Below are 22,945 nucleotides of genomic sequence, written 5' to 3' on the forward strand. Positions count from 1 at the left end.
TAATATATGTATAGCTATACATATCTAGATATATATATATATAAATATATATATATATATATATATATACACACACACACACACACACTATATTACCAAAAGTATTGGGACACCTTCCTTTACACGGACATGAACTGTAATGGCATCCCAGTCTTAGTCTGTAGGGTCAATATTGAGTTGGCCCACCCTTTGCAGCTATAACAGCTTCAACTCTTCTGGGAAGGCTGTCCATGAGATTTAGGAATTTGTCTATGGGAATGTTTGACCATTCTTCCAGAAGTTCATTTGTGAGGTCAGGCACTGATGTTGGATGAGAAGGCCAACATTGTGGGAACAGTTTGGGGTTGGCCCTTCCTGTTCCAACCAGTGTACAAAGCAAGGTCCATAAAGACATGAATGAGTGAGTTTGGGGTGGAGGAACATGACTGGCCTGCAGAGTTCTGACCTCAACCAGATAGAACACTTTTGGGATGACTTAGAGCACAGACTGTGAGCCAGGCCTTCTCTCCAACATCAGTGTCTGACCTAAAAAATGCGCTTCTGGAAGAATGGTCAAACATTCCCATAGACTCATAGACCCACTCCTAAACCTTGTGGACAGCCTTCCCAGAAGATTTAAATCTGGTATAGCTGCAAAGGATGGGTCAACTCAATAATGAACTCTCCTGGAAGCCTCCTTGAAATGTTCCTTCTTACCTACAATGGTTGGTTCCCTTTCACTTTCTTCTATTTAAGATAACATTTCGTCTACACGATACATACCAGTCAACAGGTTCCCCAGCTTCATTGCGGCAGGAGATCTCACATGTGATGAGACAGACGGCAGACAAGATTAATAGTAAAATCAGATAGACTGGAGACATGTTCTTTCCTCGGTGAATTCAGAAGCTGTCAAAAAGGAGAAGTTTAATAGTTTCTAATACAACAAAGCTACAGGAAATGCAGTCATGTGACCAGCGTGGTGCCTGTGTTTAAAGCTGAACTCCAGGCAAGCATCTAAATACTCAGTTCGAATACATACATATTCATTATTTTATTTCGTACTGTTAAAGCGGGGTTCCACCCTGGAATTTTTTTTTTTTTTTTTTAAAATACCCCCGGGACAGTCAGGGCTAGTGCATTCCACAATGGCTAGCCTCTGATCTGTCCAGGGTTGCACTTACCTGTTAGGACAAATACTTACCTTGAAAACGTCTTGTCCAGCGCTGCCATCTCAGGTGTGGGCAGCTTGAAGCCAGCGACATCCTCTTCCGCGTCCTCTTCGGCGTCCTCTTCCGCCTTCTTCGGTCCCACGATGCCCTGCGCCGGCCCCGACGTCACTTCCGGGTCGCGCGCGTCATCCCTCTACAGCTTCTGGGCATGCCCAGAAGCTGTTTAGAAGGGGATGACGCGTGCGCCCCGGAACTGTAGTCGGGGCCGGTGCAGGCGCAATGATTCCTGGGAGCGATGACGTTCAGCTCCCAGGAATCATTGCAGAGCCAGGAAGTGACGACGGGCCGCGGCCGAGAAAGGAGGAAGAAGGAAGTAAGGTAAGTATGTTTTCTTCGCTACGAGGTAAGTAAAAAAAAAAAAAAAAAATGCGATTATCCATTTCTTTTTCAGGTGACCCGGAGCGAGAAGATGCAGATAAGTATAAAATTAGGGTGGAACTCCACTTTAAGCTCATTTTGTGATGCAGAAAAACCTGCCAGACAGCAAAACGAGGTCCTAGATCTCCCTATAGCAAGTTTTTCTCTCCCAGTGTTCCGTTTAACCCTTGGGTTCCTCCAGAACTTGCTAGGAGTTCCTTGAGCAAACTTTTAGCTATCTGTAAGGGGGGATTCTTACCAATGACCACAAATGTAAGGAGAATTCTTCCAGTGACCATTATATCATAGTTGCCAACATTTGCAAAAAACTTATAGGGACACTTTTTTCCAGAAAGCCAGTGTAGGCGGAGCAGTATGTAAATTAGGGGCGGCAGAATCCATTTTGTGGGTGTGACTGAACTGTTGAATTTTACAAAGCAGACAAAAAAAAATGGGCATGGCTTCAATTACACTAAATGTTGGGCATGGCCTAAAGGGGGTGTGGTTAAAAAAAGTCTGAGATTTTCTTAACCCCCCCCCCCCCCCCCACCCATGCAATTTTGCTCTCCATCCCAAAAAACAATAAACACACACATAGACTTGTCTCAAAAAATGAATGTAAACATGAAGAACTGGTCCACACTCACTGATTGGTTGCTAGAGGTTTCAGTACATCATTACCACTCACTGAACAGAGGCTGCCGGCCCTGGTGTACTACAGGAGAGGGTCAGAGACTTCATGGCGTAGTACAAGAGAGGGTCAGAGACTGCAGGGCATAGTACAAGACAGGGTAAGAGACTGCAGGGCATAGTACAAGACAGGGTCAGAGACTGCAGGGCGTAGTACAAGTCAGGGTCAGAGACTGCAGGGCGTAGTACAAGTCAGGGTCAGAGACTGCAGGGCGTAGTACAAGTCAGGGTCAGAGACTGCAGGGCGTAGTACAAGTCAGGGTCAGAGACTGCAGGGCGTAGTAAGAGAGAGAGTCAGAGACTGCAGGGCGTAGTACGAGAGAGGGTCAGAGACTGCAGGACGTAGTACAAGACAGGGTCAGAGACTAAAGGGTGTGGTACAAGACTGGGTGAGAGACTACCTAGTACAAGACAGGGTCAGGCATGGCGTAGTACAGGAGAGGACCAGAGACTGCTGGGCATAGTACAGGAGAGGGTTTAGAGACTGCAGGGCATAGTACAAGAGAGGGTCAGAGACTGCAGGACGTAGTACAAGACAGGGCCAGAGACTGCAGGGTGTAGTACAAGAGAGGGTCAGAGACTGCAGGGCGCAGTACAAGACAGGGTCAGAGACTTCAGGGGGTGGTACAAGACTGGGTCAGAGACTGCATAGTACAAGACAGGGTCAGAGACTTCTGGCTTAGTACAGGAGAGGACCAGGGACTGCTGGGCGTAGTACAGGAGAGGGTCAGAGACTGCAGGTGTAGTACAGCAGAGGGACAGAGACTGCTGGCGTAGCACAGGAGAGGGTCAGAGACTGCAGGTGTAGTACAGGAGAGGCTCAGAGACTGCTGGCGAAGTACAGGAGAGGGCCAGAGACTGCTGACGTAGTACAGGATAGGGCCAGAGACTGCTGGCGTAGTACAGAAGAGGGTCAGAGACTGCTGGCGTAGTACAGGAGAGGGTCAGAGACTGCTGGCGTAGTACAGGAGAGGGTCCGAGACTGCAGGTGTAGTACAGGAGAGGCTCAGAGACTGCTGGCGTAGTACAGGAGAGGACCAGAGACTGCTGGGCATAGTACAGGAGAGGGTTTAGAGACTGCAGGGCATAGTACAAGAGAGGGTCAGAGACTGCAGGACGTAGTACAAGACAGGGCCAGAGACTGCAGGGTGTAGTACAAGAGAGGGTCAGAGACTGCAGGGCGCAGTACAAGACAGGGTCAGAGACTTCAGGGGGTGGTACAAGACTGGGTCAGAGACTGCATAGTACAAGACAGGGTCAGAGACTTCTGGCTTAGTACAGGAGAGGACCAGGGACTACTGGGCGTAGTACAGGAGAGGGTCAGAGACTGCAGGTGTAGTACAGCAGAGGGACAGAGACTGCTGGCGTAGCACAGGAGAGGGTCAGAGACTGCAGGTGTAGTACAGGAGAGGCTCAGAGACTGCTGGCGAAGTACAGGAGAGGGCCAGAGACTGCTGACGTAGTACAGGATAGGGCCAGAGACTGCTGGCGTAGTACAGGAGAGGGTCAGAGACTGCTGGCGTAGTACAGGAGAGGGTCAGAGACTGCTGGCGTAGTACAGGAGAGGGTCCGAGACTGCAGGTGTAGTACAGGAGAGGCTCATAGACTGCTGGCGTAGTACAGGAGAGGGCCAGAGACTGCTGACGTAGTACAGGAGAGGGCCAGAGACTGCTGGCGTAGTACAGGAGAGGGTCAGAGACTGCTGGCGTAGTACAGGAGAGGGTCAGAGACTGCTGGCGTAGTACAGAAGAGGGTCAGAGACTGCAGGTGTTGTACAGGAGAGGCTCAGAGCCTGCTGGCATAGTACAGGAGAGGGCCAAAGACTGCTGGCGTAGTACAAGAGAGGGTCAGAGACTGCTGGTGTGGTACAGGAGAGGGCCAGAGACTGCTGGCGTAATACAGGAGAGGACCAGAGACTACTGGCTTAGTACAAGAGAGGGCCAGAGACTGCTGGGAGTAGTACAGAAGAGGTCCAGAAACTGCAGGGCGTAGTACAAGACTAGGTCAGAGACTGCAGGGCGTAGTACAGGAGAGGGTCAGAGACTGCAGGCGTTCTACAGGAGAGGCTCAGAGACTGCTGGCGTAGTACAGGAGAGGGCCAAAGACTGCTGGCGTAGTACAGGAGAGGGTCAGAGACTGCTGGTGTAGTACATAAGAGGGTCAGAGACTGCTGGCGTAGTACAGGAGAGGGTCAGAGACTGCTGGCGTAGTACAGGAGAGGGACAAAGACTGCTGGCGTAGTACAGGAGAGGGTCAGAGACTGCTGGCGTAGTACATAAGAGGGTCAGAGACTGCTGGCGTAGTACAGGAGAGGACCAGAGACTACTGGCGTAGTACAGGAGAAGGCCAAAGATTGCTAGCGTAGTACAGGAGAGGGCCAGAGACTGCTGGCGTAGTATAGCAGAGGACCAGAGACTACTGGCGTAGTACAGGAGAAGGCCAAAGACTGCTGGCATAGTACAGGAGAGGGTCAGAGACTGCTGGCGTAGTACAGGAGAGGACCAGAGACTACTGGCGTAGTACAGGAGAAGGCCAAAGACTGCTGGCATAGTACAGGAGAGGGCCAGAGATTGTAGGGAGACAGTAGGTGTGCCAAAGCTTGAAGGTGTGCATGAAAACACAGAGACTCTGGGAAAAGGTGCATGTTGACCCACAGGGCAACTAGGGGTGAGTATAAATGCAAAGAGACAAACTGGAATCTCCAGCAGCAGGTAGAGGTGCACAAAAACACCAAGCAGGAAACAGACTGGAAATAGACTAGGAGACACTGAAAGACACTGCAGACACAGGTTGATCCTATCAAATAGTATACAGGGAAACAGAGAGGGCTGGAGGGCTGAAAGCTGCAAAGATATGTAGCACCCTGTCCCAAACAGACTCTATTACCCTAAAGCCCAGACTGATTGTATGTTTTTTCTCTGGGCCTTTGCCTAAGCTTAGTGGGGTTGTGATTTCTCACTGCTGCCAGTAGGTGTCACTTAGTTATGAGATTTCATAACAAGACTGAGTTATGAATGTTTATATTTCCTTCAGCCAACCCAGTAGGAGGTTCAAGCCACTGGTGCAGCCCGGGAAAAGATATATATATTTCGGGCAAGTAATGTAATTGCTCTCTGCCCCCAGACTGAAGCATGGGGAGGTGGTGCTGGATTGAGCTCTGTTATTAGGCCCCATAGCATGTGTGGGGCCTAAAATGTGTTGAATGTGGAGAAAGGCCTAAAGTGGTCTGGAAGAGTTCCTGCCTGTTGATAGGTGAAGGAGGAGGCCAGGGAAGGAGAAAGCCACAAAAAAGGCTGGTGCCTCATTTGGAGGTGGATTTGCATAGCCTAGGAAATGGAGAGAGAAAAGTCAGTGAACCAGCTAAGATACTGCCTACAGTGTTGTCAGGTTGGCGCAAAGATTCTGACACTGTGAAGCTGGATACAGATCTGGAGTGTCTGTAAGTGATCTGCTTGGTATTCGGAACCCTAACCCTTACCTTCTTGACTGTGGCTCCCAATTGTCTTTCTCTGATCCCCCATTTTAGCCATGGACTCAGCACTGGTGTGAATTGCTGGCACACCCCTGCCTCTGGAGGTGCCATCATGCCTCTGGGGTGTCAGGGGGGCACCACAGGTACACAAAGAAAACAGAGGCAAGAGGTCACTTGAATGCTCAAAGGACACAACAGTTCCAAGGAAACAAACTGCAAGCAGGAACACAATGAAAGTCACTGTGGACAGGCTGGAAGACATTGGGGACACTGGAGATACAGTGATCACACTGGAAGGCGCTTGCAAACACACAATAGGAACAAAGGGAGAATTCAGCTACAGAATCACCAGGAATATCAGAGTCACTAGGAGTCTTTCCAACTGCATACACAAGGAGTATAAGGGTCACTTCTTCTCCGGAAGCTAGGGACACGAGGAAGCACTGGGGGACCTGGCACTCAGAAAACTAGCTGCTGCTCAGGCAATGAGCCACACCTAAATAAAGAGAGATGGTCTGGCTGGGTGTGTAACAAACTGAATCAACAGTAGGTGGATAATCGGTCATGGACATAAGTCTTGTGGGATAACAGGTAATGACGGAACCCTGCATTTAAAGATATGCAAAAGCATGCCTGCTGGTCTTTGGTAATAGAGGTGACATATCAGCAGCAAAGCTGACAAAAGAATGGCAAAGCCTTCCTTCTCCCAAGCACAGAAAGGCCATTTTTTGGCAAATGCTAATGCACCCTCCTCCTCTTCTGATAATCTGGTCATATCCCTGCAACAGACTTGTATAAAGTACTCGAAATTTCTACTTGAGTAAAAGTACAAGTGCTCGATCAAAAAGTGACTTGAGTAGAAGTGGAAGTGCTCACAGAAAAAGTTACTTAAGTAGAAGTACTAAAGTATTCAACATTTTTTTTACCTAAGTATTGCAAGTAGTTTTTTCAAAAAATTTGCTACTTAAGTACTAAAAGTAAAAAGTACCAGTAGTTTTGAAAAAAAATTTCTACTCAAGTACTGAAAGTAGAAGTACAAGTACTGTGTTATGTAGTTATTAAAGAAAGAAGTCAAAAGTTTGAACATCATATTGTTTTTTATTATTTCAAATGATTTATTCAAATGATTAACCTGTGTTTGTTAGTAGTTTCTTGATGCACTTTAAGCGCTGTAGCACCATTTATTTGTTTGTTTCATATTTTCTTTTTATTGGAAAGATTTGGTATAGCAGCTTTTATTATACACAGCCTTTATTTTCGTATGCGCTGATTTACAAATGACATTATACACATTTTTTTTGAGCTTTATGCAACCTGCCATCTACTGTTCTGGCAGTGGTAATTTTTTTAAAAGTAATGAGTAACTATGCAGCACAAAAAAAAAATACTTGAGTAGAAGTATCGAAATCATCGAAAAAATGTAGTGAAGTAAAAGTAGAAGTAGGAGAAAAAAATTCTACTCCAGGAAAGTACAGATACCGCCTTTCGGTACTTAAGTACAGTACTTAAGTAGTTCTACTTCATTACTATACATCTCTGCCCTGCAATGAGCAGAAATATTTGGTCATCCCTGAGTTTCTGCAGTAGTATGTTCTTGGTCGTGCTCAATCATTCCTCAGATCATAGAGAGAGGGAGCAGCCATTATAATCATTCTGGCAGAAATTCCCCATAGGTACAAGCCATTGCTATTCCAAGGGCTGGTCCAAAGAGGTCTGCAGTGCGGGCCATTTTAATGTACCTACTGCCAACATCATAATTGTGGTCTGCAGCCTCTACCTGTAACATATCAGCCATTTGGGTACCACATTAAACAAGGAAACGCATGACTCTACACCATATAGCTCAGTGGGAGCAGCACCTCATTGGGACAAGTTGGCAGCAAAAGGCCTTCACTTCCCCTCTTCATTCCTCACTTTCAAATCCCAAACCTCCCTCCACAAGATTCTCCTGCTGCATCTTCTGCAACATCTGTAGCGCAACGACAGGGAAGGAAGCCTCAAGCGGGGAAGAGGGTCATGGAGCCAAAATGAGGAGATCAAGCAAAGGCTTAACCTCTGCAGAATTCTCCCTAACCCACCCTATCGTCCTCAGCAGCATTCTTCCCAAGGCAGGGTTCTCTTTCACAGATGCTGGGGTTGAAATAAAAAAAGTCCCCAAATCACCATCATGCCTGGTGTCTTAATGCAGCTTAGCAAAAGTGCTAGCTTTGCATTTGCTTCCATTAAAGCTCATGGAATCTATCCCCTTCTGCGAGTGGCAGGTACCCAGGACCATTATTTTTGTCCAGAAAGCCATGCCTACTCCCCACCACCATGTGGAATGTAATGTGCCTTTGCCACTGAACCATGCTGTCAGCAGCAGGGTACACATAACCGGAACTACCGCTCTCCACTGTAAGCCCACGTGTATGACGGCGTGTCTGCATATGCATGGACTGTTTTTTCCGTTGGTTTATCACACCAGTTTGGATTTTCTTCACCATTTGATCTTCTGTAGTGGTTTTTATTCAACTTTACACCTATTTAACCTTTTGGGACTGCATGTATTTGGAGTGAACCGGGGGTGTGCAATAAAAATCTGATTCACATTCAATATTGCACTATCCGAGTTTTTTTGTCCCTTATACCCCGTGGCTGGAGCTGACCCTATACAGGAGGACCACCGATCCGCTGAGCTGTGCTGGAACCCCCCGGAGTGAGCAAGCAACGATATCGGTACCAGAGAAGGGATATCCGGGTCCGCCAGGAGGGACGTTCCTGTACCTGGAGATTGTCTCCAAAGCAAGGTAGGTCCTGATGCCGTAAGGCATACAGGACCCACGTCTTCTGGTGAGTCTGAATTTCACTTATTCTCCACGGTGAAGGGTCACATTTTATTGGGAAGAAGAAAAGAATTTACATTATATATTGGACTATCTGATATTTATTTTTACACATATTTATTTTCACATATGGACTTGATTGCTAATTTATTCATCATATGTTTATAGATTTTTCACGGATTATTGATTTATATTTTTAACGTATATACAGTGGGTACGGAAAGTATTCAGACCCCCTTAAATTTTTCACTCTTTGTTATATTGTAGCCATTTGCTAAAATCATTTAGGTTCATTCTTCTTCCTCATGAATGTACACATAGCACCCCATACTGACAGAAAAACACAATATTGTTGACATTGTTGCAGATTTATTAAAAAAGAAAAACTGAAATATCACATGGTCCTAAGTATTCAGAACCTTTGCTCAGTATTTAGTAGAAGCCCCCTTTTGATCTAATACAGCCAGGAGTCTTTTTGGGAAAGATGCAACAAGTCTTTCACACCTGGATTTTGGGATCCTCTGCCATTCCTCCTTGCAGATCCTCTCCAGTTCTGTCAGGTTGGATGGTAAACGTTGGTGGACAGCCATTTTTAGGTCTCTCCAGAGATGCTCAATTGGGTTTAAGTCAGGGCTCTGGCTGGGCCATTCAAGAACAGTCACGGAGTTGTTGTGAAGCCACTCCTTCGTTATTTTAGCTGTGTGCTTAGGGTCATTGTCTTGTTGGAAGGTAAACTTTCGGCTCAGTCTGAGGTCTAGAGCACTCTGGAGAAGGTTTTTGTCCAGGATATCCCTGTACTTGACTGCATTCATCTTTCCCTCGATTGCAACCGTTGTCCTGTCCCTGCAGCTGAAAAACACCCCCACAGCATGATGCTGCCACCACCATGCTTCACTGTTGGGACAGGTGATGAGCAGTGCCTGGTTTTCTCCACACATACCGCTTATAATTAAGGCCAAAAAGTTCTATTTTGGTCTCATCAGACAAGAGAATCTCATTTCTCACCATCTTGGAGTCCTTCAGGTGTTTTTTCGCTCCATGCGGGCTTTCATGTGTCTTACACTGAGAAGAGGCTTCCGTCGGGCCACTCTGCCATAAAGCCCTGACTGGTGGAGGGCTGCAGTGATGGTTGACTTTCTACAACTTTCTCCCATCTCCTGACTGCATCTCTGGAGCTCAGCCACAGTGATCTTTGGGTTCTTCTTTACCTCTCTCACCAAGGCTCTTCTCCCCCGATAGCTCAGTTTGGCCGGACGGCCAGCTCTAGGAAGGGTTCTGGTCGTCCCAAACGTCTTCCATTTGAGGATTATGGAGGCCACTGTGCTCTTAGGAACCTTAAGTGCAGCAGAAATCTTTTTGTAACCTTGGCCAGATCTGTGCCTTGCCACAATTCTGTCTCTGAGCTCTTCAGGCAGTTCCTTTGACCTCATGATTCCCATTTGCTCTGACATGCATTGTGATCTGGAAGGTCTTATATAGACAGGTGTGTGGCTTTCCTAATCAAGTCCATTCAGTATAATCAAACACAGCTGGACTCAAATGAAGGTGTAGAACCATCTCAAGGATGATCAGAAGAAATGGAAAGCACCTGAGTTAAATATATGAGTGTCACAGCAAAGGGTCTGAATACTTAGGACCATGTGATATTTCAGTTTTTCTTTTTTAATAAATCTGCAACAATGTCAACAATTCTGTGTTTTTCTGTCAGTATGGGGTGCTATGTGTACATTCATGAGGAAGAAGAATGAACCTAAATGATTTTAGCAAATGGCTGCAATATAACAAAGAGTGAAAAATTTAAGGGGGTCTGAATACTTTCCGTACCCACTGTATATTCATTATTTATCACAGCAAGCGCTATAGGTAATCGATTTATATTGATTATTTCTTCCACACATAACCACAGCTACATGGTCCAGTAAGCATGGGCAGAGACACTACATATCCTTCATGTCAGGAGGGGGCACACTGCTTGAGTTGGTAGTGACACTACATGTCTTGTCCAATGGTGACAACGCAGTCACCTGTATTCACCTGGCCTTTTCCTCCATCCCCTTATAATTTAAGTTTCCAGAAGTGTCCCAGACCATATAAAACAACCCAGGCCTAATACTGACATACTGTGTTGCAGCATGTAGCCTGGTGAAAGAAAACATACTGGCCCAGAGCTGTGTCAGCTCACCAGACCCAGGCCGAGAGGAGATTAACCCAATGCTATCTTCAACCAGAGAAGATTGTATGTGACAGTGGTACTAACCGTCTGACCACCCCTTGCCAGGGAACAGTATTACATGTACCTTGCTTGGCACATCCTTAAAGGTGGATAAAGCATCAGGACCAGATGGCATCCACCCACGAATCCTAAAAGAATTGAGCTCTGTCCTCTCAAAGCCTTTGTTTCTAATTGTTAGGGACTCATTAAAGACTGGAATGGTACCACTGGACTGGCGTAGGGCCAATGTGGTGCCTATATTTAAAAAGGAATCAAAGTCTTTACCAAGTAACTATAGACCTGTTAGCCTAACTCCTATGGTCGAGAAGATATTGAAAAGTTTAATAAAAGACCACATAGATGAGTTCTTGCTGAAAAAAAAATATTTTAAAAAACAGACTGCATGGATTCATAAAAGACAGACATTGTCAGACAAACCTGATTTCCTTTTATGAAGAGGCAAGTGAAACCTTGGATAGAGGGGTGGCTGTGGAAGTAGTATGCTTGGATTTTGCAAAAGCAAATAGTTCCCCACACACAGCGAATGTGTAAGGTAAATAGATAGGAAGGTGTATTATATTTACTCGCTGAGTTATTGTATGCTGACAGCAGGGAGACTTCCCCGCCATCAGAATACACTGGTCAGTGTTGCCAGCTTTAGCCTGCAGCACTGATCAATCAGGAAAAAACAGACAGAAGTCAATTGGTAGATCAACTTCTGTACAACCACCCTGTCCACACATGGATCGAAGTTAGTCCTGTTCCTGCTGAACTGGCCAAAATGCAGTCCATTTATTGGCAGCTTTAGGCCTCACACATACTGGGCATTTAGCCCCTGCGTGGTCCAGTCCTGGTGTTTTTGTGTGCCCGGGAGGCACAGGTGTAATGTCTAGCCTTGCTGCCTTCAGGTTGTCAATGTCCTCGACAGGCTGAAATACACTGCGGCTGGACGCTGTACCAAGTGGACCCTATGGGGGTTGATTTACTAAAATTGGACACTGCAAAATCAGGTGCAGCTGTGCATGGTAGCCAATCAGCTTCTAACTTCAGCTTGTTCAATTAAGCTTTGACAATGAATCCTGAAAGCTGATTGGTTACTATGAAGAGCTGCACCATATTTTGCACTCTCCACCTTTAGTAAATGCAGAAGACCTGTATTCCTGACAAATGTCCTTGAACGTATATGGCCCTAAAAGTAAGTAAAACTTGGGCTAAAAACCCAGTATACGTAAGGCATTATCCGTTATATTTTTCTCAGTTATATCTAAGGACTAGCAGTGGCATTCGCTTTTAATTGCTAAGAGTTTTTCTTTTATTTTTCTCTGGCAACCCTGCCAGAAAAACCCTTCCTGTCCTAGAGTGACAACAATAATCATACTGCGTCAGATCTGAAACAGGTCAGGACTACTGAAACTCCCCCCCCCCCCTCTGCTCGTCTCCATAACATAGAGATGGGGTGGTTCTGTAGTCCTGACCTGTTTCAGTTCTGACACACTGCGATTAATGTTGTCATTCTAGGACAGGAACTGTTTTTCTGGCAGGATTGCCAGAGAAAAATAAAATAAAAACTCTTAGCAAATAAAAACAAATGCAGCTTCCACATCTGAGGACTGGTAATCTGCAACAAATTACATTGTTGTTTTTTTGGGTATATTTTAAATCTGGTTTCCACTCCTCTACAATAAACTTATTTGACCTTAATGGGGTTTTTCCTTGTTTAATGCAGAAATCAAAGCATGGTCACTTAGCCAATCAGTATTGAGAAACTAGACTAGTTAATTTTCAATCCCGAAAATGTTGTCTAAACAGCGTTGTTAAATGATAACTGGCTCTGACCTATCATTTTACTATATGGGTAGAGCCAACGTTTCAGCTAAGCAAACAGCAGCTGGCTCTGGGACAAAATACAGTTGGGTGGCCCCTGACAAGCCCCTGACACCTCCACCTATTACAAAACACAATATTTGAAGGTTCTATGTTAGATGTTCCTGGGCATCCAAGGAGGATGGCACATCACTACTCTGGAGGATTGAAGGTATGAACAAAGAGATAAATACAAGACTGATTAGTAATAATGAATTTTTGAAATGCATTTAAATGACAGGTCCATTCAAAACTAAAATTTGCTGATAGGAGGAATCATTTGGGACTTATCTCTGTTATGGACTCCAGCAAAGAGATCTTCCAACCAGAATACAGGGCTCTAACTCCCTTACTTGGAGTCTAAAGCCCCGTACACACGATAAGAAATTTGGTCCGACGACCGATCTGCCGATTTTCGGATTGTTAGTATGGTGCTCTCGACAGCTGACTCCGACTTTTCGGCTGACAAAATCCTGATGTGCAGGCATTCAAATTTTTGTCCTCCGTCAACACACGTCTGATTTTCGTCTCATTAGTACAGATTTAGACGGGGAAAAATCTTATGAGCAAGACTAGGCATGCTCAGAGATGAAAGAACACATAGAAAGCAATCCAACACATGACATCACTTAAAATATAATTCTGTCGTACGGGAAAATTCGTGTGCAGTCTAGAGCACATTCCAACCAACAGACACCACTCTGGACAAAAGACGGACGACCGGTCAGCGGAAATTCGTTGCGTGTGTACTAGGCTTAAAGCTGACTATAGATGGACAATCAATCAAACAAGTTGTTAGACTCATCTTTCGATTTTCTTTTGGTTTGTGTGTCTTTTGAGACAATTTATTCCTTTTTCAAGATCCAGAATAAATGAGCTAACATTTTGGAAAAGTTTATTTTTAAACAAATGATTTTATAATTGTTTGCAGGTCAATCAAAAAATGTAGGTTATGTGCACATGAGCAGTAGAGGTAGTCGTAGAAATCTTCCAGGAAAAAAACAATATTTATAGTTTAAAACAATCTAAAAAAAATTAAAGTTCACTGACCCATTGGTCTCAACAGGCAAGTTTGACAGGCGCCTGTCAAATTTTGCAGCTCGGGATAAAATTGGCACGGCTGCGGCATGTCTACAGCCCTGTCAGGTTGTAATGGTAAAATTCAGGTAGGCAGCCAGGATGCAGTAAAACCACAGCTCAGCCACCTGTTTTTACTGGCCGCCCATGTGAAAGAGCCTTGGGCTGTATAACACACTTTCACATTTCTGGAATGCACTCAGAAATGTGCAATTGGAAAACATGACACAAACGAGCATTGTTCGTGCGGTGCCCTTAATTGTTCATGCGTTTTCAGGTGTAGTTAGCAGATGCATGTTAAAAAAAAGCGAGATGAAAGAGATAAATAAGATAGAGGACCTGGTACTCACGGCCCAACACAAGAGGGAACAATATTCCAAGACATGGGATCTTTGGAACTTATTTATCTTATCGATAGAGGGCATGACCACCCTTCGTCTTTTCTCTTTCTCTTCCTTCTCTTCTTTTCTTCATTGCCTTGGAGGGTTGGCAGTTGGCACCCTGACGCCCTGCCCTCCTCTTCCAAAAAAAAAAAACAAAATAGTAGGAGGTTTGGGTCTCTTACATGCGATATGGCCTGGACATACGTTCAGCTATGTATGTCTTATGCGGAAATCTGCTATTTTACTTCTGCTGATGTGGTGTGTTTTGCCTTTTTGTGTGATTGTACCTTCTTCGTGCTTTAATAAAGTTTATAAATGCGAGATGAAAAAAACGCTCCACACCTGAAAAAGTTCTGGAGCCTCTTTGTCACATATGTCGCATATTGGCTGTCCTATTCGCATCCTGCGAAAATGTTTGTGGGAACGCAGATTCCCATTATGCTAGATGTGAATGAGGCCTTATGGTAGGATTTTGTTTTCATGGTAGGTATTGTTTCCTCGAAAGCTACATATTTAAAGCTACTCAAAGTTACTTCGGAATTTGTATTTACTCTTTGAAGTTTTTATGAGAATTTAGTGCTCGGGTATTCATTGACCTTAAAATCTTTTAGGACTCAGATGTGGAATTTGCACGCACTGGCTATGGGAAGAATGCAGTGAAAGTTCTCCAGATTAAAAGAGAAGGCAATGAACATTTTATTAAAGAAATCGAGGCCTCTGTTGAACTCACTCTTCAGTCAAAGAAGGATTATCTATATGGGGATAATTCTGACATCATCCCAACAGACACTGTGAAGAACACCATCTACGCTCTAGCAAAATTTAAAGGGGTAATTCATTTTTATTCTTCTTAATACTGACTTCAGAAATGTTAAAAATTAAGTAATATTGTATGTAAAGTAAACCTTTGTTAATCTGCGGTTATCCGCTGTCTTCAGCTTTCTACACTGTTTAAAAAGTGAACACCATGTTAGAATTATTTTCTTCCTGTTCCAGCACTGGGTGTGGAGCCTTGGCATACACTGTATGACAGCTGATTGGAGGAAAGGCACAACCCCCCCTTCCACATAGGCAGAGAAGGTATGAAACATGCAGAGGTGTGCTTTAAATAGACCAGCTCTCTGCTAATCTATCTCTATGAACCCACCCTGATACAAATTTTCAGCTGCTTTTATCTCCTGTGTCTGAGAACTTTTCAGAAGTTATCATGCTGTTAACAGTGGAACAGAGCAGCAGAAAGACACGGGACTTAGTGCTTTGGAGAGAGATAAGTAAACACTACAGATATTACATAGTTACATACTTAGTCAGGTTGAAAAAAGACACAAGTCTATCTGGCTCAACCAATAAAAAACAAAAAAACAGTAAAAAAAAAAACACAACCGTACAATCCCACATACACAATTCCATACCTGCAGTTGATCGCAAGGAAGGCGAAAACCCCCAGCAAAGCATGATTCAATTTGCTACAGCAGGGGAAAAAAATTCCTTCCTGATCCCCCAAGAGGCAATCGGATATTCCCTGGATCAACTTTACCTATAAATATTAGTACCCAGTTATATTATTTAAATAATCCAGGCTTTTTTTAAAGCAATCTACCGAGCTGGCCAGAACCACCTCTGGAGGGAGTCTATTCCACATTTTCACAGCTCTTAGTGTGAAGAAACTTTTCCATTTTTGGACACAAAAACTCTTTTCCTCTAGACGTAGAGAGTGCCCCCTTGTCCTCTGTGATGACCTTAAATTGAATAACTCAACACCAAGTTCACTATATGAACCCCTTATGTATTTATACATGGTGATCATATCCCCCCTTAACCTCATCTTCTCAAGAGAGAATAAATTCAGCTCCTCTAATCTTTCCTCATAGCTGAGCTCCTCCATGCCTCTTGTCAGTTTGGTTGCCCTTCTCTGTACTTTCTCCAGTTCCCCGATATCCTTTTTGAGAACTGGTTCCCCAAAACTGAAGTGCATATTCCAGATGAGATCTTGCTAATGATTTGTACAGGGGAAAAATGATATCTCTCTCTCTGGAGTCCTTGCCTCTGTTAATACAAGAAAGGACTTTGCTTGCTTTGGAAACTACAGCTTGGCATTGCATGCTATTATTAAGCTTATAATCTACCAGAACACCCAGATCCTTCTCTGCTATGGATTCCCCCAGTTTTACTCCCCCTAGTATGTATGATGCATGCGTATTCTTAGCCCCCGAGTGCAAAACTTTACATTTATCAACATTAAATCTCATTTGCCACATAGTTGCCCAATGAAACAGTGCAATGTGATCAGCTTGTAAGTTGGAGACATCCGGTAAAGAAGTTATTCCACTGCAAAGCTTGGTGTCATCTGCGAAGGCTGAAATGGTACTTTTAATCCCAGACCCTATATCATTTATAAAGATATTAAAAAGTAAGGATCCCAACAGTGAACCTTGGGGTACAGGTAAACAAACAGGTTTATAGTTACTTGGCAAAGACTTTGATCCCTTTTTAAATATACGCATCACATTGGCCTTACGCCAGTCCAGTGGTACTATTCCAGTCTTTAACGAGTCCCTAAAAATTAGAAACAATGGCTTTGAAATGACAGAGATCAATTCTTTTAGGATGTGTGGGTGGATGTTATCTGGTCCAGGCGTTTTATCCACCCTTATTCTGTCTAAATATTTCTGGACCATATCAAATTTGAGCCATTGTGGATCATTTGGGGCTGTGTCAATACCATCCTCATTATGGTCATGAGCTCCCCCATGCTCCTTTGTATACACAGAGCTGAAGTAAGTATTTAATAAATTTGCCTTCTCTTTGTACCCAGTCACTCCAGATTATTTTGTAAAGGGCCTACATGCTCAGATCTGACCTTTTTACTATTAATATATTTGAAGAATCTTTTGGGGTTTGTCCTACTATCTTTTGCAATCTGACGTTCATTTTGAATTTTTGTGTCCTTGATTTCCTTTTTACATATTCTGTTATATTCTTTGTAACTATTAAACAATGATACTGTTCCTTCATTTTTATATTTTTTAAAAGCTCTTTTCTTTTTATTTATAGCTTTTTTTAACATTGGTCGAGAGCCACATAGGTTTTATTTTTAGCCTTCAAACTTATTACCCATGGGAATATACTTTGCAGGGAGTTCACATACAGTCTTTTTGAAGATTTCCCATTTCTGTTCTGTTCATCAATGCCAATTTTCCCTCCCATGTATGTGTGTGTATATATATATATATATATATTTTTTAAATTTATTTATATATATATCTATATATATATATATATATATATATATATATATATATATATATACACACACAGTATATATATATATATATATATATATATATATATATATATATATATAAAATATGTTGCTTACAGTGGATGTAAACCCTATTCATTAAATTTGACCTGGGCACATATATATATATATATATATATATATATATATATATATGTATATATATATATATATATATATATATATGTATATGTATATATATATATATATATATATATGTATATATATATATATATATATATATACACAATCAGGTCCATAAATATTGGGACATCGACACAATTCTAATCTTTTTGGCTCTATACACCACCACTATGGATTTGAATTGAAACAAACAAGACGTGCTTTAACTGCAGACTTTCAGCTTTAATTTGAGGGTATCCATATCAGGTGAATGGTGTAGGAATTACAACAGTTTGTATGTGTGCCTCCCACTTTTTAAGGGACCAGAAGTAATGGGACAGATTAACAATCATAAATCAAACTTTCACTTTTTAATACTTGGTTGCAAATCCTTTGCAGTCAATTACAGCCTGAAGTCTGGAATTCATAGACATCACCAGACTCTGGGTTTCATCCCTGGTGATGCTCTGCCAGGCCTCTACTGCAACTGCCTTCAGTTCCTGCTTGTTCTTTCCCTTCAGTTTTGTCTTCAGCAAGTGAAATGCATACTCAATCGGATTCAGGTCAGGTGACTGACTCGGCCATTGGATAACATTCCACTTCTTTCCCTTAAAAAAACTCTTTGGTTGCTTTCGCAGTATGCTTCGGGTCATTGTCCATCTGCACTGTGAAGCGCCGTCCAATAAGTTCTGAAGCATTTGGCTGAATATGAGCAGATAATATTGCCCCAAACACTTCAGAATTCATCCTGCTGCTTTTGTCAGCAGTCACATCATCAATAAATACAAGAGAACCAGTTCCATTGGCAGCCATACATGCCCACGCCATGACACTACCACCACCATGCTTCACTGATGAGGTGGTATGCTTTGGATCATGAGCAGTTCCTTTGCTTCTCCATACTCTTCTCTTCCCATCACTCTGGTACAAGTTGATCTTGGTCTCATCTTTCCATAGGATGTTGTTCCAGAACTGTGAAGGCTTTTTTAGATGTTGTTTGGCAAACTCTAATCTGGCCTTTCTGTTTTTGAGGCTCACCAATGGTTTACATTTTGTGGTGAACCCTCTGTATTCACTCTGGTGAAGTCTTCTCTTGATTTTTGACTTTGACACACATACACCTACCTCCTGGAGAGTGTTCTTGATCTGGCCAACTGTTGTGAACGGTGTTTTCTATTACCAGGGAAAGAATTTTTCGGTCATCCACCACAGTTGCTTTCCGTGGTCTTCCGGGTCTTTTGGTGTTGCTAAGCTCACCGGTGCGTTCTTTCTTTTTAAGGATTTTCCAAACAGTTGATTTGGCCACACCTAATCTTTTTGCTATCTCTCTGGTGGGTTTGTTTTGTTTTTTTCAGCCTAATGATGCTTGCTTCACTGACACTGACAGCTTTTTGGATCTCATATTGAGAGTTGACAGCAACAGATTCCAAATGCAAATGGCACACTTGAAATTAACTCTGGACCTTTTATCTGCTCCTTTGTAAATGGGATAATGAAGGAATAACACACACCTGGCCATGGAACAGCTGAGCTGCCAATTGTCCCATTACTTTTGGCCCCTTAAAAAGTGGGAGGCACATATACAAACTGTTGTAATTCCTACACCTTTCATCTGATTTGGATGTAAATACCCTCAAATTAAAGCTGAAAGTCTGCAATTAAAGCACACCGTGTTTGTTTCATTTCAAATCCATTGTGGTGGTGTATAGTGCCAAAAAGATTAGAATTGTGTTGATATCCCAATATTTAAGGACCTGACTGTATATATATATATATGTGCCCAGGTCAAATTTAATGAATAGAGTTTACATCCACTTTAAGCAACATATGATAATGTCATTGTTGCAGATTTTCTTTTTGAAAATGCTAGTTGCCTTACTGACTGTTATGTTGACCCTTTCGTTTCAATACATTCTCAGGCACTAATCTGTACAGTGTGCAGATCAGAAAAAATCACAGGTCTTTATTTGGATACTTATGATTTAAAGGCAACAAGCACTTGCAGAATGAGAAGCCACCAAGGACAACCTCCACGTTGCTGAGTTTATCTTGTAGACTTTTTTCTTTCAGTAAAAGTTTCAATAGAGGGAAAAAAATTATTAGGGTTAAAGGTTAACTCCATCTTTTAAAGAAATGAGGCCTAGCAGGTAAAAAACGAAAAAAGCAGCGCTGGCTGCAATACCTTCATTCTGTAGCTGTCCCCTGCAATACTTCTTCTCCACCACTAGATGCCACCAGTCTGCCAGGTTGAATGTCGTCCAGCGTCATTCAACCCACTTCCTGTGTGTCAGGGTGTCGTGAACATGCCTTTTAGGGGCGTCTCACCACGCTGACCTGGGCTTAAAGTACTTAGGGTTTTTTTGGATCACTACTATGGTTATATCTGTTAGATCCACAGAGAGCTGGCCTCACTGCATGTCTGCAAACTATTCTTCACACTAGTGACCAGGGCTTAACTAACACCTCAATCAAGTGGCAGGAAGGACTAACCCCAACTAAATATGTGGGATTATTATTGCAGTAAATAGGCTGTTTCAAATGTAACCTGTTGATAACTGTCCTGTTTGCAGAGCAAAGCACCTACCATGGTGGAATATGATGAAATACGGGCAGATATTATAGATAATACTGTATATTTAGCACAATAGACATGTGTTTTTACTATGTATTTGCTTCTAATAAAAGAATGGCGAACAAGATGGTATATTTGAAGTAGTGATCGACCGATATCTTTTTTTTATTGGCGATACCGATACCAATATTTTGGTCATCGCATATCAGTATCAGCCGATATTTTCATACATTTTTTTTTTGACAGGTACTCTTGTGGAGGGATCTAGGGGTCTAAAAGACCCCAAACCCTTCCTCTGCACTTAAAAGCATTCAAAACGCCAAGTGCGGCTGTTTTGAATGCTGTAATTTTTTGGAATTTGGCACCGAGTACCCGGAAGTGATGTCGTGACATCACTTCCGGGTTTTTACATGGAGACCCGATCAGAGCCGAATGTGGCTTTGATCGGGGCTTCTCTTGGCCCGGGTCTCCTCCCGCTCCTTGTAATGACATCCGAGCGGCTTCTCAGCCGCATCGGTTGTCATTACAAGACTGCTATGGACGCCGGTACCGAGGTGATGCCTCTAGCTGCAAGCATCACTCCGGTACAAGCACTTTGCCGAAATATCGGCAATATCGGTAACCTCAGGGGCCGATTCCGATATATCGGGGAAGTGCATTTCGGCCCTCAAAATATCGGCTTTGCCGAAAATCGGTCGATCCCTAATTTGAAGGTTAACAAAGGAATTATTACTTGCCCTGTTCTTGGCCCTTTTCATCTGTTACAGCAGATATGTTGGACAACTACTTACCTTGTTAGTTCTTTGCATAAAGGTACTGTATATGGGTGCCTTGTATACTGATCTATTTATTTGTTTTAGATAAAAACCATTGAGGAGTTCTCCCTAGAACTTTGCAATCATTTCCTGGCGTCATTTGACCACGTTACACAAGCAAAGACTTACATTGAAGAAGCCCCGTGGAGACGCTTTGAAAAGGTATCTAGATAACCTATGCCTGAGTTTTGTAATTGGCTAAGGGTACCACATGGCCTATAACCCAATGTGACCAATCAGATGTCACTATTCATAAAGCACCACTTAATTTTTGCTAGCAAGGTGATTCATTTAATCATTTGACTGATCAGGTGTAAATACTTGGGGGTTGATTCATAACAGAAAGCTGATATTAAATAGACCAAAACCAAATGAAATGATACCATTCAGAAGCCCCAGATTCATTATCCCTGCCAACTGGCCATATTAGTTGCAGGAGCTGGTCGGGCTGAATACCGGCTGGTCAGGCATATTCAAGGCTACAAGAAAATGGCACCCTACCGAACACAGTCTGGGCATACAGTGAACCTTACCATGTTAGAAAATGGTTTAAGCTTAATCCAACAAAGTGAGGTTCCATGTATGCTCAGACTGTGTGTGTACGGGTGCCATTTTGTTGTAGAAAGTGGGTATCGATATACTCAATTTACAAAACGCAGACCTCTCTGAAGAAGCAACAGAGAGATCTCTGTGATTGGAGGAGAGACAGTCATGTGATTTGACAGGTCACGTGCCTCGACTCAAGTTGTTTTTGTCTCTGCTTTATTTTGTTTCTATTAAGCTCTACCATCTTCAGTTTCCTAACGCTAGCAGAGCACAATGCATACAGTATTTGTACAGCATATTGCTGGGCTTTAATAAGGAGAAGAGCTTTGTGTTTTTTTTTTTTTTAAAGCCAGGTGGCAAGTCCACTTTTTTAACCACTTGCCGTCTGCTTACTAGAGCTCTACTTCGGCAAAGTGGTTCGTTATCGTCTGGTGACGTAGACCTACACTCCCCTTTCGCTCCCGCTGTTTTCAGTCACAGCAGGAGTTGGGCCAGGGGAGGAGCAGCGGCGATCGCCGCTGCTCTTCCCCGATCGTCGGGGAATCGAGTGTGGAGATCCGCCTGCTTGTGTAAACAAAGCGGGCGGATCTCCTAAGTGACAGGCAGGGTCAGATTGCAGGGTTCAGCATAGCTGAACATGCGATCTGTCCCTGTGTCACTCAGTCCCCTCCCCCCACACATGTCAGTAAGCACCAGGCATACATTAACCCCTCCCTCTCCAATAAAATTAACCCCTTCCCTGCCAGTGTCATTTTTACAGTAACAGTGCATATATATAGCACTGATTACTGCAGCAATGTCACTGGTACCACCAAAAGTGTCAAAAATGTCAGTCAAGGGTCCGATCTGTCCGCCGCAATATCGCAGTCCCGCCAAAAAAAAATCGCAGATCGCCGCCATTACTCGTTAAAAAAAAAACATCAAAAATGACAGAAATCTTTCCCTTAGTTAGTAAACGCAATAACTTTAGCCCAAAACCAATCAAAATACGCTTATTGTGATTTTTTTACCAAACATAGGTAGCAGAAAACAAATTGGCCAAAATTTTAAAAAAATTTTGATTTTTACATTTTTTTGGGGGAATTTCATATAAAAAATGTGAAAAATATTGTTATTTTTTCAAAATTTACGCTTTTTTTTTTGTTTATAGCGCAAAAAGTAAAAATCGCACAGGTGATCAAATACCACCAAATTGTGAAAAAAAGGACGTAAATTTTGTTTGGGTACGGCGTCGCACGACCGCGCAATTGTCAGTTAAATTCGCACAGTGCCGAATCGCAAAAAGTGGCCTGGACGTAAGACAGCAAAATCCTCCAGTGGTAAAGTGGTTAATGGACCCCTTTAGTGATCAACACAAGGGTGTAGATTTAAATCAGAATTATGGCCCCACTGCAGCTTGAAGAAAAAAAAAAAACAGCGGCACATTTATAAACCACAGTACTGTGCAAAAAGTTGCAGAGAAGGCAGCAAAAGCCCACATTCTCTCTATGAATGTTTTACT

At 43.1% G+C, this 22,945-nt stretch overlaps 2 protein-coding genes across 3 annotated transcripts in view; one reads left to right on the forward strand and one right to left on the reverse strand.

Annotated features, from left to right (window-relative positions):
* The window catches only part of DNASE2B (deoxyribonuclease 2 beta), a 41,244-nt gene extending 40,326 nt beyond the window's left edge, over positions 1-918 (reverse strand). Inside the window, exon 1 of the mRNA XM_082264862.1 lies at positions 763-918. Coding sequence (XP_082120988.1) covers positions 763-863 — 101 coding nt within the window. The 5' untranslated portion in view covers positions 864-918. The remainder of the gene's footprint in view (positions 1-762) is intronic.
* An 11,836-nt stretch (positions 919-12,754) lies between these two features.
* Positions 12,755-22,945, forward strand: part of LOC309561397 (uricase-like) — a 33,722-nt gene continuing 23,531 nt past the window's right edge. The window contains exons 1-3 of one of the 2 annotated variants that reach the window (XM_082265278.1): positions 12,755-12,799; positions 14,699-14,917; positions 20,944-21,060. In XM_082265278.1, coding sequence (XP_082121404.1) covers positions 12,770-12,799; positions 14,699-14,917; positions 20,944-21,060 — 366 coding nt within the window. In that variant the 5' untranslated portion in view covers positions 12,755-12,769. Of the gene's footprint in view, positions 12,800-14,546; positions 14,571-14,698; positions 14,918-20,943; positions 21,061-22,945 lie in introns of those variants that run through there. The other variant, XM_082265279.1, reaches the window with a different exon arrangement.

Source organism: Pelophylax lessonae (genome assembly GCF_965119305.1).
Source record: "Pelophylax lessonae genome assembly, chromosome: 8".
In the NCBI taxonomy this organism is placed as follows: domain Eukaryota; kingdom Metazoa; phylum Chordata; class Amphibia; order Anura; family Ranidae; genus Pelophylax; species Pelophylax lessonae.